We start from the raw sequence: 22,270 nt of genomic DNA on the forward strand, positions 1-22,270 counted from the left end.
TTGCACTATTGGTGACACCCCAGTCAGTGATGTCAGAGCAGGTGATTAGCTGATAGAAAACACCGGCTGCACACCCTGTGTTTTTTTTATGCTTTGATGAAGATGCAGACTGGATGCACCAATATCACTTTTTCTTGCCTGATACTAGGGATGTAGCGATACATCGTGAATCGGTTTAAAATCAATTTGAATAAAGATTACAACCGGTAGAGATAAAACAAAAAGAATCACGATGCCATTTATAAACAGCGTAGAGCATGACGCTAGTTAACATACAGCAGGTAATGTTAGCCTACCGTTAGCCTACCGTTTGTAACATAAGCTGGCTTAAACACGGTTAAAATGCTGACAGCTAAACGGCGTAAAGTGTGATTTAGTGTGTGACTTAGTGTTGTGTTTGGGTCAGGCTCTGTAAGCTTGTGTTGCGTTCAGTGTTGTAAAATACCCCTCTGCCATCTAGTATTTCTTCTTTTTGTCGTTTAACAGCAAATTACTGGTGAAAAAAATTGTTATAAATTATTATTACATTTTAAATAGGGTACAAGCAGCCAAAATGGGTTTCCTCAGGAGGGTGGCTGGCGTCTCCCTTAGAGATGGGGTGAGAAGCTCCGTCATCCGTGAGGAGCTCTCTTTTTTTTTTTTTTTTTTTTTTTTTTTTTTTTTTTTTAAGAAATACTATTTCAGTTGCACTCTCTGCTGTTTTCCACAGTTTATATAAATAAAGGAATATTTTTCAGTCATTTCATTCTGTTAAAAGAAAATGGGAGAAAATCATATCAGGAGCACATATCAGGAACTTAAAATCTCGAATTGTTAGTTGAGTGTATCATTACATCCCTACCTGATACTAATTAGCTGATACCGGTATTTGCTTTTTTAAAATTTAAAATCTGTATACCCCATGGGATCATTCTTTAATAAGATACCATGAGGCTTTTATAGCAATGCATGTTGGTATTGTTGTTTGTTGTAGGTACGAAAGGTGGCTGTTTAATTAGGTGGTTTAGTGATCTAACCTTCATTTAGTGTACCATTGATTTTAACAGTGACGATACAAAAAAATGGTATTGTCTTCTTCTAGTAATCTCCTCCTCAAAGTACACGTGTATCACAGTAGCCGACAGTCTAGTCCTACAATGTGCTGCTGTACGGTAACCTAACAGGAAGTCGCTCATAAATATGTCATTGATCCAACAGATGGATGTGCTTTTTGGGTCTGCGTTTACAACCAAAATACAAATGCTCACAAATGGTTCTTGAAGTTTATTTAAATTGACATGTTTGCAGTGGTTCTAAGATGTAGAGACGAACCCTCCAGAGGCCTGTGTGTTTGTGTATTTACTGCACGTGTGAACAGACAAATCTGTGTCACACTAATGTCCATTTCTGCATGTGTTTGTGTATGACATTGTTTGACTTACAAATGAGTCTGTGTTTGGATGAAATGACCTTCAGCTTAACTGATGGCCTTAAAAGGATCAAAGAGACCTTCCTTCTCTGGACTCTTACAGTCATAAGGTGAAGCTCTGACAGAAAAGAGGCTGTCACATTTTCTCAGCGACTGTCAAACAGCACTTGTGTTATGAATGTAGATGTATACATCTTAGTGATGCATCATGTTTAGAATAGCACAAGACCAGAGGTGGAAAGTAACGAAATACATTTACTCACGTTACTGTATTGAGTAGTTTTGTTGTGTTTCAAGTAGTTTTTAAAATCGGTATTTTAAAATGTACTTGATTACATTTTGAGTGAAGTATTGTATTTCGTTACATTACAAATCCCATCCGTTACTGAGTTAAAAAAAAAAAACGAAAGAAAGGAAGAAAAAAAAAGAATTGGGCCCAGAATGACTACACCAGACCAGAGCTCTGCACCAGACCATAACTTTTTTTGTGCGAACATATGCAGCTTCTTCTTCTCTTGTTGCAAGTCACAATTAAAAAGAAGTAGAAGAAGAACTGCAACGTTTCGGACCCATAGACTATGGTCGGACCCATGGATGTGTCGGCGAGCGGCGAACCGGGCGAACTGAGCGGGAGACGTTAGCATGAACGTAAATCAGCTGTTATCCCTCCAAAATGACATCTGAAGAAAGCCAGCTTAAACAGTAAGCCATTTTCTGAAGGGGAGTTTATTAACGAGTGTTTGTTGGACTCTGCTGCGCTAATATGCCCAGAAAAAAAAGAGACATTTGAGAACGTGCCGCCTGACATAAAATTAATTTTGAGCAGAATTGAGTTTAGCCTATTGGTCCAGCCCTCCACAACAGTCCCTGATTCTCATGTGGCCCCTTCGGAAAATGAATTGCCCACCCCTTCCGTAGGACAACGTATGTAGGAGACTGGTTAAATGAATTCACATACTACATCTAATTAGCTCATACGGGCTACTTAGGTGTGTAGACGCTAGCTGCTATAGTCTGGGCTGTGAACATTAGGGTCTAACCATAGACTATTAGAATATTAATAATTATAATTAACACTCTATGGGTCTAACCCATTTATGGAGTCAAAACACACGATTTGACCTTGATTTGCATTATAACTGTTGTTTGTTTGTGAAGAAGGATGGCCCTCAGAACTAACAATGTATGGTACTTTCAATTGATTGTTTGAAAACGTTTTATCGGATGGTCTGAACTAAAATTGCACATTATACATTTCTAATGGTCTTAAATGTAATGTGTGACATGTGTTATGTTATTACATGTGTATACATTTGTATAGATGTTTATACATGTGTATAGATTTTTCTTTAATTAAAAACAAAATAGTTTGGGCTTTATGACCACTACTGTCCTATTACAGTTTTTTTTTTATGTAACTAAGTAACTTTTACTTAAAGTACATTTTAAATGAACTACTTTTTCAGATAGGTATTTTTACTTGTACTTGAGTAATATTTCATCAAAGTATTGGTACTTTTACTTGAGTACAATATTTTAGTACTTTTTCCACCTCTGCACAAGACATATGCCAAACCAGAGAAAGCCTTTCTGAACAATATTGAAAACATATGTCCTCCTTTTACAGCAAGTGTATCTAAACATTTTGGCTTGAATAAAGAAATGTCACTTATGCATAATAGTATACAGCTAAGGTCCTTGGAATATGAAAAACTGTTGAATAGTTGACAATCTCACCTAAAGGTCCATTTAATGGCTGTTCTGGAGCTCTAGATCATATCATGTGATCTTGACCAGCAGATGTAGTTTGTCATGGAAGCCTCCTCATTCGTGCTTAAAAGTTGAGTTTTCAAAGTTTATTCTTGACCTGTTCACAAAAACAAAATTAATCCAAAGGTCCATTTAGTACCTGGAACTTTTAAGTCAACTTCCTGAAGTCCTGAAATTGCAAAAAAGAAAAGAAAATCTAAACCTCTATAAATCCATGACAACTGGGCAAACCTCTACTGATAGAGAACATGTGATATGATCAAACGCTCCACTAAAGTGACTTTGAGGTGAGATTGGAAAGTTAAGGAAAAATGTCTTTATTCTGTCGGTAGTTGGGCCATATTCTACCCCCCTGAGCTACATGGGACTACAGGATGAGATTGTAAGGCTGTTTGTGTTTGGCGCAGATGTGGCTTTGTTCATAATTGTACTTCAGAGGTCTGTAGAAATTCCTGTGTGATGTGCTAGGATGTTTTGCTTTGTTGTCTTAACATCATGATCCTAGTTTAGTTACACTTTGTTTTCATCATTTGAGCCACAACAAAAAAAAAACGAAACCTGGGCACATGAAAGGCCAGGGATTATACATATAGTGCACTGTGTGTCCTCTGTGCTTTTCTAAATCCTCCTATTTCATTTTGATTTATTTAGCTCTCCCAACAAATATTCATTTTTTGGATGATTTACAGCATATCTGACAAATTGCAGTCAGATTGCCATGCTTGTTTCAACTAACTAACTCAGATGCATGACTCACAAATTGTTTATCCTGCGGCATTTCTAGAAAGAGCTGTATCACAGCGAGCAACACACAATAAAGACACAAACATGCACATTCATCCATCATCAGCTGAAGGTCAGGCAGCAGCAAATGTTTCTAATGTTGCAGCATGGCAGTGATACAATAGTGGCTGTGAGCTGCACTTTATCATCAACAGCATTATCGATTTCCCTCCTCTCCGACACCAGTGGTAAGCCACAGGTCAGCCTGAAGCAGCTCCATCTGGAGAGGTTAGTCAGACCAACGCACCTCGTCTTCCTGCTCATCTCTTATGTTTAGATTGAGTGTCGCTTCAGCGTCACTTAGGGGAAATGTAGGCCAACATGCATACATACTCCATACTGCCTTAATGTTCCACCATCTGTACTCAAAAGTGCCTCATGTAGCCACTGATGATATATAGCCTGGTGTGTGTTAGCCCCTAGCAAAAGCAACAGTGGGAGAGTGGAAAATGACTCGTCGTGAGTAACATAATCTGGGCCCGATGCGATAGCGTCAATCCGTCTTTCTTTGGTGATAGAAGCAACGCAAAGCAGAGATCGTAAGAAAGAAGGGGGAGGGCAAAACACAGGCAGAAAGAGAGAGTGAGAGAAACTATAAAGCTGTGGTTGGCGTTCACTGTGGTGATTGTAACCCTGGACGAATGTAGTGATGGTTTATAAACTCTGAAGTACTCGCTTAATGGGATGTTAGCATGAAAGATAAACACGAATGTGACGTTAAAGGAAACTGCCCCTGTCATTAAACGCCCATTCATTTTTGATTAGAAGAGACACCCAGCTTGATAGATAGTGGTGCTGGCACAGAAACTGGAACACTGGAGCCATTTTTTCCCTGAAGTTTTGCCTGTCTAGGAGGTTTAACATACAACATTAATGTTTCTGTCATGGCTGAGCTTAAAACAAAACATGTCCTTTTGCATCTACTTCTACATCTTTTTGGCAGAGGAATCCCCTGCTGTGATGTTTTGAGGGTACCCTGGAATGCTATCTCAAATATTTGGATGTAATTGCCTTCTCCGTGGGATGGTGGGTTTCTGGTATCCCTGGGTGCTTTAGTAAAAGGGACAGACTGACATGGCCTGTAGCATTGGCACAAAAAAGCCATCATCAGGGACATTCCTGCCCAGATGTGTCCCTGAGTAAAGATTCCCATGTTGGACAACTTGCGTCACAATAACTTTAGACTGCCCCTCTGTTGGTACTCACTGTTTAAGACCTCTGGGTGAATGAGCAGGTCCGAGTTTGTTTGGTTGTTTGGGTTTCGTTACGCATTCCCATGTCTTGGGTGAATGCAAGTACTTCCTCTCCCATACTGCCAGATACGCATAATTAATTGGATTAATTTTTGGGCCCATTTTGACATTAGAGAGCCGGAATTGTAACTGAAGGATTTGTGAAAATATACATTCATGCTTAAGTTGTACTTCACTGTATTTATTAGTATTTAACATGGAAAGAAACCACAAGACGTTGTTATGGTTGCATCTGCTTAAAGTACAAGTCAAACACGAAAGGAAATGTATAACTTAGTACAGTGTTTGAGCCAGGATTGTCTGGGAGGGGGTCAAATGGGTCCTTAAGTACTTTACGCGGATGAGGGACAGAACCACTTCCGGTTCAGCCAAGGATCAAGGACCCAGGAGCTATCCAGTAAGAGTCATGGGATGTACCTATAGCATGTGAGTGGAGCTAGGAGGGTGAGGGTTTTGGATGGAGCACAGAGCGGATTTCTAAAATGTTGGAGCATCGCCTTATCTCCCCGCTCCAATTTTGCTCTAGTACCACTCATTTCGCTCCTTAAAAACATCTTTGGCAGAGTGTACATTGTTCCATTTTGTAGTTTGGCAAACTCAAAAATGTGTTGATACAGCTTATAAAATACAAAAATGAGAAGGATTGCTAACAAATTCTGCCCATGGTTTTATTATTATTTCTTTACTTTATTAGGGGAAATTGGGTGCAGGGATGTTTGCTTTACAGGGGTTATTGTTGGAATGACTGGCTTAAATCCTGTACAATATATTTGAATGCTTTAAAAAAAAAAAAAAAAAAAATCTTTTCCCACTTTCATGCGTTTGTCTACAGAGATTTCAAAGAAACCTCCGACCAGTGACTTGAGTTATATGTGTTGCTACTGGAATCTGGTCAGAAGACAGCTTATCCCTGTCTGGACCAACTCTGGAAATTCATTTCTGGAATGAATTTTGATTGTAAAACAAGCAAGTGTCCACACTACGGTATCAATGTCAATAACAGAAAAGCAAACATTTCTGTTGGATGTGCTCACACCCGCTCCAGAGTGCTAAAGAACTCAAGTTCAAGCAAAACATGTTGTCCATCTCTTTTTTTAATGCTAAGTGAAAGTTCATTCTTTCGAAAACGCATGTCAAAAATTAATTTGTATACCTCTTTTGACTTTTGAGATGAATTGGCTTTTATCTTACATATTACAGACATACAGAATACTGTCTCTAATAAATTTTTCTCTGAGGTTCGTAGTTAATCACTGAAGGTTTGTCTCGTAGACATAACACTGTCAGAGTCCTTGATTTAAAAAGACCTCTTCATCTAGAAGCTGCATTCATGTAGTGTGATTTCTGCTAGTGATGGTATGTTAGCTTTCTTCTATATGAAGACTAATTGTAAAATATCAAATGAGAAATTTGCCATATTCAGGTTTTGAAATGTGTCATTAAGTAAAGGAAAGGAAACTAAAAACAGAAACGGTACATCCAGTCTCCATTTCTCAGGGCTTTTATATTTTTGAATATATGACCTCATCCTAATAAACATTGAAATCGCTATTGAGCCACATTTCTGCCAATTTGTTTTGAAATTATGATTTTGCACTACATTCTTCACATTTTACTCAGACTTCCTTGAAATCAAGCTTTGTTATTTTATTGTGGTTTTCTATTGTTGTAACTTGAAGTAAATTGGCCGTTTTACGAAGCTCATTAGTCATTTGAAAAATTCAACACATCAAAATGTAACCTCACATTTTCCACTCTGTTTTTACAATTTGTGGTTTATTTAAACTCTTAACACTGAATAATGATTTACAAGGCCATGCAGGTCACACACATTTAACAAACTGAATATGGAAAATCAATTTGGCCTAAAACAGGTTAGAAGTTCTGACTTGTTTTTCCATTGAAACATTGGCTGAATATTCTCACTTTCTTTCATTGTATGCCCTGTTGACAAACCATGGTGACAGAAAACCTTTGAAATGCTGTGCCTCTGACCCTGCCAATCGATTTTGGGCACCTCCACGTAAGCACAGTGATTTACCCAGTAATTTATACAGAGAAACGGTTGTTTTGTTTTCAGGTTGTGGACAGAAGGCTCATTATGTCCTTGGAAATGCACAACCAAAAACGTAAAGGACATCAACCAAATAGCATCTTGACAGAAAGACGAAGGGGAAGAAAAGAAGAAAGAAAGATCTAAAAGGAGAAAAGAAAAGAGTCTTAGAGTGGCGGGTGCTGGCAGTAACTGGGTTGTTTTTCAGATGGCAGTCAGTCTGTCTGGCCGAGGGAAGCCCTGATCAACAGTATTCGGACAGAGAACCCGAGATGAAGCAGGGGCTGGACCACCCACCTCACAGCAGACCCCCTGTTTCTACCCTATACAGTATGATGATATTTGACCATTTGCTAAGCTACACCTCCCTTAATTACTGTTACTAGGCCTGTCTGCTTTCCACTCTTGCACAGCACATATGAAGTCTACAATGATGATTTATGATCATGATTTATCTTTCAAATTCTTTTTATAATTTTTTAACAATGGGTAATGATTTCAGACAGAGGTAGACAAAAGCTGTCATTTCTAGCAACCTATGCTTTTGCCAAATTAAAAGAAATGGACATTAGCAGATTTTTAGCTGTAGCTGTAGCTACCTCGCTTATTAAGCTAACGTTAGCTCCATGCGTTTGTTTGAAAAACACTCACTGACATTTTACTGTTTCCAGCTGACAAGAATCTTGGCCTTAAATGCACTTGAATGCTCTTGTTGGCTAAATGCATGATGTTGTGCTAAAAGACTCAGCTAATGCTAATCAGCTACACACTAAAACAATTGCAACTTATGTTTGACTAGATAAACACATGCTCTTGAATACTGGTTTTGGAAAGGCTAAAATAAAGACATGCTGAACCATGCAACCGCTTCATTATGTTTAGAAATCCGTTTCTCAGCATGTCAGGCCTGGAGTAGCGATAGCCAAGCTATGATTGGGAAAATTGCTTTTTGGGGGATTTGTTATGCGAATGGTTCAAACCCCCATTTCAGAGTCAAGTATAAGCTGCTATTTTGTCCGCTAAGGCATGTGGCACGTGTGTTCGTTTGTTATATTTCCGTCTGTCTGTCTGCCACTCTCCCTTTTACATTCTATGAGACAAAAAAAAATGTGGCAGCAATTGAGTAAAGGCCTGGATGTTAGCCATGGGGGCGAAGGTCACAGAGGCCAACTGTGAGTTCAGCCTGAGTTGTTACTCACCTAATCTTGACAGAGTTTAAGACAGAGAGTCTTTAAACGGCTTCAAGGTGGATTTAAAAACAAACAGGCCAGTGACTAAGTAAGACAGCTTTCAAAAATACGTACTAAAGTATATTATAAAATACTGAAGAGAGACAGGGCAGTGAGTCAGGATAACACCTCCTAAAGCCCTACCAGAGTGAATTATAGACCCAGGTTCCAGAGAGGTGTGTCAAATGTACCCTTCATTGTCTGTTGGTGATAAGAAGGCGTGAGTGTGTTCGGCTGGTGTACGTTCCAACGTGGTTGTTATACACCAGGAGGTGCTGATTTTGGGGGGTGGGGGACAGTGGGTAACAGCCACCTATGCTCTACTCCATTAAAGTGGTCTGAAATGAATCCAGGTCTGAGCATCCCAGAAGCCAGACCGCCCCAGTAACACCATCACACGCACGCATGCACGCACACAGAGACTCCGAGATAAGCAATGATGTGACAGAGCTCTAGCAGTAAGTGTTTTATACAGTCCAGACTCACTGATTTCTAACTCTCACAGTGTCTCTCAGCACCACCACCCCTGCTGCTGTTTAGAAAAAGATCAAGACCCCCTTTTAGAATGACTAAATGTCAGTAAAGTGGTAAACATTTGCAGTAATCTGTAACAATGATAGCAGGTAGTATCATCTTGAGGGATTATCCTGTTCTTGGCTCTCAAGCAATGGGAAATTAACAGCTGCACCATGACAATGTACGGAATATGTTGTCTCAGACGATGGATTTTGTGTCTTTTTGCCTGTGAACACATGTCTCTCTGTATGATGAACAGTCTCTTTGCTCATAAAATCTGCATCCTGCTACATGCTTTATGTTGTACAGCCGGTCATTTATGTTCCAGACAGCCCAAAGCACCTTGCTCAGTGATTAACACTCAATTGTAACTCATAAAAATTCAACGGACCAGTCTGTGCATGCAGTACGCTGCATTAGGAGGGTGCAGTTAAGTTACTAATGTATCTCCGTCGTTGTGATGTCGAGCAGCATCATTAGTAAAGTCACAGGCAGTTCACATGAAGCCAGACTGTGCCAAACACACCAATTTAAAACCTTTATGCCTCGGTGTAAAGTAGCACTTAGGGAAACATAAACTTGTGTTTATGTGACTCTCACTTAGCAAACAGTGGTATTATTGCACCTTCAGGAATGTCCCCTATAAATCACAAAAAAAAGATTTATTTTTATTTGATGAAAGTGGAGTTTAATTTAATTTCCTTTTTAATTTTCAAAGTGTGAAATGGGGGAATTAACAAAAGTAACACGTTTTTAACTTTACATTTCAATGTCAGACTTTTGAAAGAAGAAAAAAACTTTTACAAATAAAAATCTGAATTAAGAAGCAATAAAACAAGCCATTCCTCCTTTTTAATACACAGGGGTTTTGCAGCTACAACCTTATTTGGTCTGGTTTGACCAGTAGCTTATGGCGGCTAATTTTTGCAAACTTAAGGTACATATTGTTGCATAACTTTATGACTCTTCTTCACTTGTGGTGCTGTTACATTACAGTATTTAGCATTATATCCTGCTTTTCATTTCATCCTCACTGGCTGATTTGTAGCAGAAGGTACATCATCTTTAAAAATGCAGTTTCAAAATAATGTGACCCCTTTAAATCTTAAAGCCTGTTTTGAGTTTACTTCATTAGTTGAATCTTGCTGATGATATTCCACTTAGATTGTTACACCTGACTGTACAGTTCATGGTGACCCCCATTTTTTTAGTTTAACCCTGAGTTGGTGGGCTCCACCTAGAGGCTTACCAAACCGTAAAGCTTTTAAACCATGTTTACTGCTCTGAAACCTGTTTCTTGTCAAATTCCCATTTGTGAGAAGAATTCTCGGGTAACTGACAAAACAGTTGGTTTTGTCATCTGTCATTGGCTTTTTGACTCTATCTCTTAATGAAAATCCGTTGACAGACACACCAGCACCATGAATTGAAATGAAATGGTTCAAGTTTAACGTCAATGAAACATTGTTTAGGTACAATAGATTCTGGAGAAAATCAGTAATTGGCATAAGAACCCTGTGTCTTAAAAATAAATAAATAAATAAAGCACCACAACCTTTGCATTCTCATTATGCACTCATTTATTTCACCATTCCAATCCCATTCCCAACTCACCCAAATTTGCATTTCAGTTCTGGCAACAAAAGAGCCTATTTGCTTTCATTGCTGACAATTGTTACTATTGGTATTCACTGACTGGAAAAGCACAGCATTTAACTGGAGCCGAGGGTAGAAACCATCTAACTAACCCGACACCCACATAGACCCATTTTACGGCTTCCTGAGTGGTGATTTTACATGATTGGGCGTGTTTGCGTAATCTTGTTTCTCCTTGGTACTTTCCATTTATGACCCCCACCAGATCCCAGCCATAAGTCAGCCACATTCCCTTGAAGTGATCGCCATATGTCTCTTACCGTTTCTCTCAAGGTGACGTGCACAGTAAACTGCAGTGCAAAGATAATGTTGTAAGATGTACAAAGCAGTGAGGTTTGAATTGAAGTTTTGAACCTTGGCCTAAAAGGACGTAAAAACAACCTACACCATCTACAGAGATCAGAGATTTTACATTTCTAGATGGATTAAAAAAAAAAGATTTCCAAAGTCATATTCTCTGGTTCATTATCAGGCAAAGTAATCCATCATTACTTGAGTTTTGTGGATTCCAGACTCACTGTTTTCTTTCCAATTCCTCAGGCCAGACTATTGGAGGTTATGTGAAAAGTGACACTTATATCAGCCTTCACAGTTAGGGGAAGCGTTATTATGCCTGAAATCTGGCCCAAAGAAATGTTACATTTAACTTTTAATATTGTTGCCAAGAGAGAATATTACATTTAAAAGCTAATTCCACTTGGCAGACCTATGCAAATGACTGAGAGTTAGCTGTTTCTGTAGAAGAGCAAAGAGCTCCATCTCTGTTCCGACTGTTTCATTATCTGTCAGCCTGGGATTGATTGTATTGCTGCAATCCATCTATTCTTTATAAAAGCAGGAAAACGGCTGTTCTTTTTCTGCAAGTGGGTGTTTTACTAGAAATATCTACAGTATAAAAATGTATCAAGATTTTATTGTGCCAGCAGATACAGATATATTGAGTTTTCTGTTAGTTTTAGAAACTTTATGTTCGCTAACACGGCCCAAAACCAATACATACAGAATGTACTATACACAGTCAACCTTTTCAAGTTATTAATTCACTGATCTACTCATTAGATCAAATGTAAATTGGAGGCACTCCCATCATACAGTTGTCAAGTTGGGCCATAATGGGAAGCCCTGGAAAAACTGGAGATCGTACTAACCTTTACCTGATTTGCGTAAATTCACCCCAGCTAAAGGCCAGCTAGACTTATAGCTAGTCGGAATTATTTTGTCTGTTTGTCTCACATTTGTTTGTTTGTTTGCTTTCACAGGAATACGTACAGGTCCCTTTAAGTTTGTGTTTCCCAACCAGGGGTGCTTGTACCTCAGGGTGTACTTCCACAGTTGCCAAGGGGTGCATGGAAAGATTGTAGAGTAACTCAACTAATCTGAAAAAATATAGAAATTATGATGTGATTAAAATGATTACAAGTCTTTCTTAACACTACATGTTGCAGTTATAAAAGTGTGTGAAAACTAATTAGCAAGCGAGCACAGAAGTTAAAACAGGTAGCTAAAAGTAATAACTAAGTTCAAATGATTAGCTTAAAGTAACGTTAATTAATGAATGGTTGAAACATTTAGCTTCACTCCAAGTAGCAGTAGCCTTGTAGGCTAGTAGTAGTACGAATGCTGACCAAATCAACTTTAATATTGACTATTCAATTAACTATATCCACTTTTATATAGTGTTATACATTTGGAACATCTATTGGGAATCGATGAAGGGGTACGTGAGTTCATCTGACAGGGCTGTGGGGGTACCTCGGAACAAAAAGGTCGGGAACCACTGGACTAGACTGACAGTGGGGGTAAATCACCGGACCTCAGGACTAACACGATAATGGTTATGTACCTACAGAGGGATGAAAAGATGAATTGAGACCAGCTGATTTCTGTGGAAGGGTCTCGTAACTTACAATAAAGCATTTTCCTCCACAGACTCTTTTCTCAGTGTGTGAGCAGTTTAATTCGGCCCATAGCTTCAGTACAGGATGAACTGTAGGACACCAAGACATGTGATATTATGCTTTTTAACTCTGATTTGTCTTGGCTGATGTGTTCTTGAAAAATGCCTCTAACAGCCCATTGATGAGCCAAAGCAAAACTGAAAATCTCCCCACTGGCCAATTTTATTGAATCACCTCAGTGTGTGTTCAAGCTGCGAGCACCCAGATGAACAAGTGGACACTTTAAATCCAGTCAAGTCAGATTTATTTATAAAACAAAAGTAACCATATACAGACTAGACCTTCAATATATAATAAGTCAACAATCAAGGGAACAAAATTAAGTGAAACACTGTACAACTAAAGATACAAAGTCCAAGAAAGTAAGTAAGATTTTGTAGGATTAGCTAAACCTACCTACCTGAGCCTCAGTAAAGGAAACGAAAACACTCCTTTAGTGAAACAATTCACCAGGAGGAAAATAAAGTAAAGAATCCAAGCACAGTACACAGATGGTCCACATAGTTAATCTATATGAAGAATAATATCCAACTCCAACCTCCATCTTGTAATTGGTCGCGTTTGGAGATAAGCATGAAAGAGTCCTTTCTAGACTTCAGTCTAAGCTTCAGTGAATATCTGTTCATCTCTGCCTCTTCCATCACAGGCTAACCACCTACATCTGGCTGTGGATATAGACTAAACCAAATCTTCACATGAGTGCCACTCAAATGAAGGAAGAAATATGTTTATGCATTACTTCAGATATAAGAATCTTTCCAGTATGCGACCAAAGGAATGCTGATTTTGATTGTATCTTCTTTAAGGTACATTATATGGCATCCTGTGAATGTGAATATGTTAGAGATAAGAGTAGAACAAGTGGAGACAAAAACAATGCTTCCAAGATGATATTACATCAGTGTACCCAGCTCATATATTTCTTAGAGTTGAAAGCTGCCTGATGTCAGTTGTAAAACATCTTTTTACCATTGTACTGTACTGTGATCACAGGCAAAGAGTTGAAAATCTGTTTCTTCTTGTGCCAGTTTTATTAGGCCAGTGGGACCAGATATATATCAGTGGCTTATGTGCATCAGATTTTAATGTGGCAGCTGAGTTACAATGTCTTGATTCTGGACATTAATCTAAAGGCAAATTAAATTGAATTAATTAACCCAGGATGAGTCTGATGAAAACTGCTGTGTCTGCCCGGGTCAGCTCTGAGATTTTCTCACATTGCATAGCGCTGTGAAGGAATAATCTCCGAGATTACTGTGGTGAATGTAGGCTACAACTCACAGCAATTTAATACTATATAATGTCTGGCTTTTGTTTGATATTTTGTGTTGGCAAATGGCTTTTGTTGAGTTTCCTCTTAGCGGAAAAACTAGACACGAAAAAGTGTAGCGCCTTTTTTTTCACCAACCTCATTCCACACAACAGTTGTGATGTTCCTTTCAGTTATCCGCTCGTGCTCCAGGAAAATGAAGAAAAGTAAGTTTGGTATATCCAGCAATCATGTAGCTAACGTTGGAAGCAGGAAAAGCGTCAAAGGCGGTAACACGTTCTCTTAATACATTCATGGGTGCTCACTCAGTGTGCATTGTGAGAGGGGGAGTGGCCAGCGGCTAGAGCAGCAAAAGCCAATACGCACAACCGGCACATACGGGTACTTCGCTAAAACTCAAGGCCATGCCCCCCTTTTGAGGGATAGAAAACAGACAATCCCATAGAAGTCGATGCAATTTGACGTGTGTTTGGATCATAATTTTGACAAATGTGTGTGGATTTTTGTCTTGTTAAACAGATGGTTTGTTTTATACACGTCTAATGTTTATTGTATAACCTAGCCTGAACCTGAGCATTCACAATACATTAATCAACTAAGGTTGATTGCCGTCATGTCCCCTGTCTTCCCCCGTATCAGTAGATCAATGACCCAACACGGTGGCCGCATACTGCTAAATGTAGAAATACATATCTGATTAAATCACTATTGTTAGGCTGAGTGTCATCTGTAATTAATCAACCTGTTATTAATAACCACTGTTCGATCTATAAGCTGAGATTTAGTTGGAGACGACAGTCTGATGCTGTTAAACTGTTAGCAGCTTCCCACTAAAGCTAACGTTAGCTATCCATCAGTAGTAACTGTCACCAGCATCATTTACCACACTGACAATATTCACGTTTCTTATGAGCCTCATATATCAGTGTGAGTATATCAGTCTCGATTAACCTGCTACACAACCGCTGTTTCTCTCCTGATGTGACAGCACGATTCTTCCCTCTCATAGGGAGCCTTGGTGGTGCTGGTCTGGTCTATAGCCTGGTGCCAAAGCCCATGATCAATCAGGATCTGTTTTAGGACATGGCAAGAGGACAAATCGAAGACCAGGGTTTTTGGATGTATTGTTGGTGCAACAAACTACTCAGCAACCTTTTGGCATAGTTATTAATTCAAAACTGTTTGTTTAAAGTAAAAGTTTGGAGCGATTTACATATCCTCTGTCGTTACGCTGTTGTCGTCTATGGGGAACGCGGGATTGTTTTCCCCTTAAAGTGGGCGTGAATCTGTTCAGAGACATTCTATGACGTTGCACCGGTTGTGCGTATGTGTGCTTCTTTTACTGATATATATTTAATAATATATTTTGCATTTCTAATCCAAACGTCAAACTTGGCACCACACTTACTTGTCACCTGTCAAGTTTGAAATCCATCGGACTAACGGCTCAAGAGATATGCGCATAACACACACACAGACAGACAGATGGACAGACGTTCCTGCAATTTACAGATGGATGGGGAAAACTTGCAAGTATACTGTAGAACATGTCCTGTGTACTGTATGTCTGTGATCTCTAATCCTATTTTTACAACCTTTTTTTTGGTTCAGATTGAGAACTACATCAAAGAGAGCATGAGGACAGAGATGGCTCAACTGCAGCAGAACGCTGTCCACAACCACACAGCAGCCATGTTGGAAATGGGCACCAACCTTCTTTCTCAGACGGCTGAACAGACGCGCAAGCTAACTGATGTTGAGACACAGGTAACTTGTCGAAAAACCCACTTAGCTAATGCTTTCAAACATGTAGCGGTCTCCCATTCAAGTTTCTCATAACGTCTTTCTATTGCACACAGACTCTTAACACTGAGAGGATCCACTTTATGCTCCATTAACTCAACTATTCCACGTTCAACTGCCCCAAAAAGGTTACAGAGCACTGGCCAAAGACAATACTGATGCTATATAAATGCCTATCCATACTTTAACTTATTTGGCTCAGGTTCCTTTTAATGTTTATATGGATCAGTTTGAGGAGACGATGGAAAGTTGTTAAGTTAGTGGCTGGTCATTGTTGCTAAAGCACTAACAAGATAACTGTTTGCAAAGTTAAAAAAAAGGATATCCTAAGTATTACCATGTGTTGGGTGACCACTTGACAAAATTAAAACAAAGTTGATGGTTTCTATGTGCCTTAAATGTGCCTTGAATGTGCAGTGTGTTTTTAACTCCACTGTCTAGAAAGCCTTAAACACAGCCCTGTGTTTTTTGGTTCTCTTCAGGGTTTGGTGCACATGTGCATTATCCAGAATTAGCTAACATAGTATGTATACAGTAGGCCTGAACGATTAATCGTTTCCAAATTGTAATCGTGATTTAAAAGAATGTGATTAGCTAATCGTTAAGACCGCGATGAAGCGAATATCAATTATTAAGTTGAATGTTTGGTGTAACATTTGGTTATACATTTTTTATTCCTCTTTTCATTATTATATTTACTGTTTTTTCATAAGATGCATGCTGGAATAATGTTACATAACACAGCTTGTTTTTTCAATTTTCAGTGAATTTTCATTTATTTTTATTACTTTATTTAACATGATCAAAGAAGGTGCAATATGTAGCTAAAACATAATAATCGCAAATCGAATCCTAATTGCAATATCTGGCAGAAAAATCGCAATGAGATTTTTTTTTCCAAATCGTTCAGCCCTAGTATGCAGGCATAATAGCATCTTCATTATTTTTGTATTCTGTATCTGTTATTGTAATCATGGCAGGTTCTGAACCAGACATCCAGGCTTGAGATCCAGCTGCTGGAAAATTCACTTTCCACTAACAAGTTGGAGAAAGACTTAATGGTCCAGACCAATGAGATCAGCAAGCTGCATGAAAAGAACAGGTAAACAGACACACTTCAAGCAAACAAAACCACACACACCATACTATCCATACTACAGAAAAGAGAGAAACAAAGGTTTTACATGGACAAACAAAAAGCCAGTCTATGCTGCTTTTCTCTGTGGGATTGCATAAACATATCAAAAGCTTTTTACAAGCTCTCGCTGACTACCACATAGTTTGTCCATTTTCCAAAACAGTATCTAGTTGTATATACAACAGCATAATAGGAAGCCCGTATTTTCTGTGTTATTCTGTAAATGCATGAGGCTATGCTTTCAACATTGAAACACTGCATTTGTTGCAAAATCAGGCAATTAAAATGTGGCTTTTGGATTTCATGTCTCCAAATCTTGTTCTTTACAGTGATTGGTGCTGTGGGATTGTCTTAGATGATGTAGTGTTTAAAAGGGTTTGGTCCACATCTCTCATTGCAGTATCCATAGAGACTCCATGCAATCACTTTGGTAAAAAGGACGCTGTTTGAAAGCGTAGTCTCTGGTGATTCTGACTTTGAGGCTTATGGAGATTGATTTCTGAGGACAATTTCCCTAAGCTTCAGCAATGATGACATTATTTCATCTTGTACGTGTCGTCTGTACTTTTTCCTTTACCAACTCTATAATAGAGGAAAACATATGATCAGTTAATGAATTTGATGTCAGCTTATATCATCTTTCAGGCATTATTGTACAGTGGTAATTCTACCATACTAAAATGGCTTATTCATTTACCTCAGATGAGTCTGCAAAGTGCATGATGAGGCGTATGTTTATACTGTATTGTGTGGGAAATGCATAGCAACCAAACTTACAGACATCATTATTTGTAGTTCTGTCTTATGCACACTTCTTGTATTTGTATTCCCATATCACTCTCTGGGAAATAGTTTTCAAGTAAAGGGAGCCATGAGCCACCATGTTTTGATTGTAATTACTCACAGTGTCCATCACAAAGTAACAGCAGGAAGAAAAAATGTCAAAAGTGGAGGAATGTTACTAATTTAGCTTTATTTGGCTGACCTTTATTCATAATGCTGTAGGAAAAACAAAACAGATACACATCAATCACATAATCAGTAAGTTACTGGAAATATTACAACAATTGCTAAACAATATTCCATTTAAACCCGTGAAAACAAATCTCATTCCAGCAGATTTGGATGCCCTAAAGGACCATTATAATTAGCAACTTCTCTATTTTCCATTAAAAAAAATGTCTTCCTTTATTTTATTCCTCAGCCTCATGGAGCAGAAGATGTTAGAAATGGAGATGCGACACCGTGAAGAGCTGGAGACACTGAAGCAGGAGAAGGGCAGTCTCCAGGTCCTGGTGGGGAGGCAGAGCAGTGTTATCGGGGAGCTAGAAGCCCAGCTGAGCCGGGCCACAGGAAACAGCACAGCCCTGCAGAGACAGCAGCGGGAGATGATGGATACCGTCCACAACCTGCTCAACCTCTGCTCCCAAGATGGAGGTAAGCTAACTGGAATCAAAGCCTCACATGCTGAGAGGTTTTGTAACTTTTTCAGCAATTCAAAGTGTAAATATGGTCTTAAACAATAGCCCTGACGTACTGAGGAGCACATTCTGGCACTTGTATGTTGCTAAGGTTGTAGATAAAGTCACAGCCTATTAGAAGTGTAAGGAAATGTTTAACCAAGTTGAGAAGTCTGATAAAAAGCCACTGAGAATTGATTGAGCCCAGCTGCTCAAAGCTGGACCAGTCAGTGAAGTACCAGTAATGGTTAAGATGATGCTAACAACATCAAGGCTGTGTATTTCTTTTTTTTTTTAAACTGAGTGAAAAAAAGAAATCAAGACAACATGGACATAAAGCATGACTTAACCAACTGCATGACCTTTTTCTCCCCTAAAAGTTATTCTGTGTGCGATCGCATAACCGTAATTTGATATTTCCAAAATAACAGCTATGTTTTTAAAGCTAGGAATGGTCTGTCTGTCTGTTGGTCTGCCCAACAATTATTGGATGGATTGCCATGAAATTTTGTAGAAACATTCATGGTTTCCAGAGGTCGAAGCCTCCTGACGTTGGTGATCCTCGGACTTCACCACTTGCACCACCATGAGGTTGACATTTGTGGTTTTGAGGGAAATGTCTCAACAACTATTGGATAAGTTCCTATGACATTTTGTAAAAATATTCATGTTCCCCTCAGGATGAGTTATCATTTTGAACTTTCTTGATCCCCTGACTTTTCACTTAGTGCCATTAGAATATCTGTAGACTCTTGTTTCACTTAGAAACCCTGAAGCAAAATCAACTACATATACCATGCACTGGCTTGGTCCGACCAGGCGAAGAAAGGTTTATGTTTATGTTTCAGTGCAGGAGAGCGCTTGTCATCTGTTGATTGGTTATATACTGAGCCACATTTTGTCTACCCTCACTAGCGATGACCCTAACCCAAGAAAAAGCCTATTGACCCTTTGCCAGACCACAATATGCAAAGCAAAATTTGTGGATTGGCTGTTCGAGGCTTGAACTGTGAGGCAGCATTCAAATTGTTTTGGATTGCTTACTTCCTTGGGTCAGATGTTACTTCTACAACATCTTCTCCTCATGAAATTATCATGACACCAGTTCTATAAACCTTACCCCATACTGAGAGACACAGGGATGCACTGGCTATTAAATCCTGCATCACTGAGAGCAGCATGAATGAAGAAACATGGTTCTTATTTTAACCCCGTGTGCTCCTGTTAAAGAGGTTTGGTGCCTCTCATAAACCGGCATGGTGCTCTTTTTTTTATGTGGCAACAATCACTTTTCACGCTTTAACTTCATAAAGTCTGTGCACACAGCTTCACTGAAAGCATGACTGGTTAGAAAGTAATATGCTTATTTTATTCCTCTGAGGCTCTCCCTTCTGTTAATATGAGACAAGGGATTTCCCTTTTGGCCCTACATTTGACCTGACAGCAATGCAACCTCTCTTGTTCGGTCAAACACGGTGAACTCATTTACCCCTTTCTCAGCCATTTAAACGCCGAACCCACTTGATCCTAACATTGGCCTTAAATCCCATTGGTCACAGGAGATTTGACATGAATGTGTGTGTCGGGGGATTGGTTGCAACTTCATTTCCATTTGTGGATTTCCTGCAGAGACGCCTCGAGACCCCACAGTGCTTCTTGAGGTTTCCCGTCAGACAGGAAGCAACAAGGGCATGAAGGGATGTAGGAGTCATGAGTGGATAACTACTGCCCGTGATTAACACATGCTTTTTATTTATCATGCTTCTCCCTTTTGTAATTTTAATGTTCCATGCAATAAAGGTCACAGAGGCCACTGCTCGCCCTCCATCTGTTTACTCTGGATTTGTGTCTGTTACATTTAATTACCAGAGGTCTTATAATGCCATTTGGACCTGACTGGTCACTATGTATCATTTTCCGTATTAAGATTCAAGTGTTTTTCTTACATTATTTTTTCAGTAGAGCAGGGTACCACAGCCAGTTTCGCTGTCTGTGATTGGTGGCTGCCTTAATGAGAGGCGATAGAAATGGAACGTGGCCGCTTTTTCTCCGTGGTTGGTCCTTTCCTCTTCCATGGTGGTGTTGAAGGTTGACGCGGGCGTGCGGGTCAGAGGTCTCCCCTTTCTTCACCCCAGCCTGAATAAGTCAAACTGTTATAGCTCCTGGGGGACGCTCCGTCCAAAGGAGGTGAAGGAGTAGGTAGATCTCACTGATCATCTGACGCACTGCCCCTGTTTTTCAACAGCATTTTAAACAGTGAAGCAGCAGAGCTCTCTTTTGTTTTTCTTTTTTTTTTTCCAAGTTCAGGGGACAGCTTTTGTTTGTTTGAGAAACGGATTAGTGTTTTAATTTGAGGAAAGGGTTAGCATTTCATGCCATGGAGTGGCGTCTGCTTGTGTTAGTCGCTGTTTTGAAAACTGAGCCTGAGCATTTCCTTTAAAGCATGGACTCAAATCATCTTTGACTTTGCTTTGGGGAAGATGACCGATACTTAGAAAAGGGAGTCTTAACATTAAATCTCCATAAACTTTAATTTTTTTTAACCAGCTGTCCATGTATGGCTTTTCCTAAAATTAAGGTTTCCAGTGTTTTCTTTTTCTTTTTTTACCGTTGCAGTGCAAACTGATGGCCGGTAAGATATATTTGATGTGGCCAGATGCGGCAATGGAGCTCTTGTTTAGGTAGTAATCATTACCCAAACCTCATTAGGGCGCAATGAGCCACACACTGCTATTAATGATAATTGACCTCAGCTTTGGAACACTTTGCAAAAATGTCTGGCTGCTAAATATGATTTTGTTTTACAGTGTTCTATTATCCAGCTAAATGAATGGCATTCATCATTTTTACAGCTGCTAACTCGGAGTTGAAGAAAAAGGAATTATTTTAGATGTCTGTGGGTTGTAATTCCTAAACCACTTCATTAAACGGCACCAATTTACGATCTAGACCAAATTTTTGACTGCTGCACATGATTATTTTTATGCTTCACTGACTAGCAGAATGAGTTGACACTTATTGTTGCTAAGACCCTGTAAAGTGTGCAGTTATTGCGAGTCACCTCAGTGACCTTCCTCAAACCTTTATTTTTTTAGAGTGAACTAGACTGTTTTATTATATGTTGCGTTTGCACACGTCTGTTAAAACTGTCGAATGGAGCAAAATGTTTTAGAGCCATTAAAAGGGCATAAACTGGACATTCAGAACATCAATATAGCAGCAAACAAAGATTTGCTATATAAAGATATAGTGGAGTAATGGCGTCCTGAGCTGAGAATGAAATCACACTCCCTCTGTGTGTTGCGAGCTTCTCTGTCCTGTGTGCATGTCAGTGCATGTGGCCATGAAAAAAACGTAGCTATTTCACGTATTGGTAAAAGCTCTGTGAGAGCCATGTGGACGCAATCCCAGTCTGCTGTTTTTTTTTCCCCAGTATTTCATGTGAAGCCCCTTAAACAAGGCAGTACATACCAATTCCAGTCATTAGAGGTGGTAGGTTAATAATTAATTAATTGTATTCACCTGGCAATTCAGGTCAAAATCAATCCATTACGACCGTAGGGCTACAGTACTGTGTATAGACCTTATACAGTAGGATAGTTAGAGTGAAGATCTGCTACAAAATGTTTCCTTTCTCAATTCTTTTTTCAAAGAAGCATTATTGCCTTCAAACTCAGCGTTGACTTTTCAATATTTATCCAAGATCTTTCCTTCATATGATTACTACAAAATGTATTGCGTCAGCAGTAAATTGGAGGTATAAGAAAGTATATTTCTATTATTTAACAAATGTGAACAAAACATGAATATCACGAAATGAAATGAAACACATTACCCCAAAATCTTCTCACAGCAACCCTAATATTCTTTACCTCTTAAACAAGGACTACACATGATTGTTGTAAAGTGTACCGTGGGAATAAACCGGTATTATTGTATAGAGATTTGCATCCTTCACATATGACTACACCAG

At 39.1% G+C, this 22,270-nt stretch overlaps 1 protein-coding gene across 2 annotated transcripts in view; it reads left to right on the forward strand.

Annotated features, from left to right (window-relative positions):
• angpt1 (angiopoietin 1) overlaps window positions 1–22,270 on the forward strand; it is a 68,202-nt gene that overhangs the window by 20,657 nt on the left and 25,275 nt on the right. Inside the window, exons 3-6 of one of the 2 annotated variants that reach the window (XM_028597384.1) lie at window positions 7,295–7,597; window positions 15,508–15,663; window positions 16,680–16,801; window positions 18,042–18,274. In XM_028597384.1, the coding sequence (XP_028453185.1) occupies window positions 15,532–15,663; window positions 16,680–16,801; window positions 18,042–18,274 (487 nt within the window). In that variant the 5' untranslated portion in view covers window positions 7,295–7,597; window positions 15,508–15,531. The remainder of the gene's footprint in view (window positions 1–7,294; window positions 7,598–15,507; window positions 15,664–16,679; window positions 16,802–18,041; window positions 18,275–22,270) is intronic. The other variant, XM_028597383.1, reaches the window with a different exon arrangement.

This window comes from Perca flavescens, chromosome 14, assembly GCF_004354835.1.
Source record: "Perca flavescens isolate YP-PL-M2 chromosome 14, PFLA_1.0, whole genome shotgun sequence".
Lineage (NCBI taxonomy): Eukaryota > Metazoa > Chordata > Actinopteri > Perciformes > Percidae > Perca > Perca flavescens.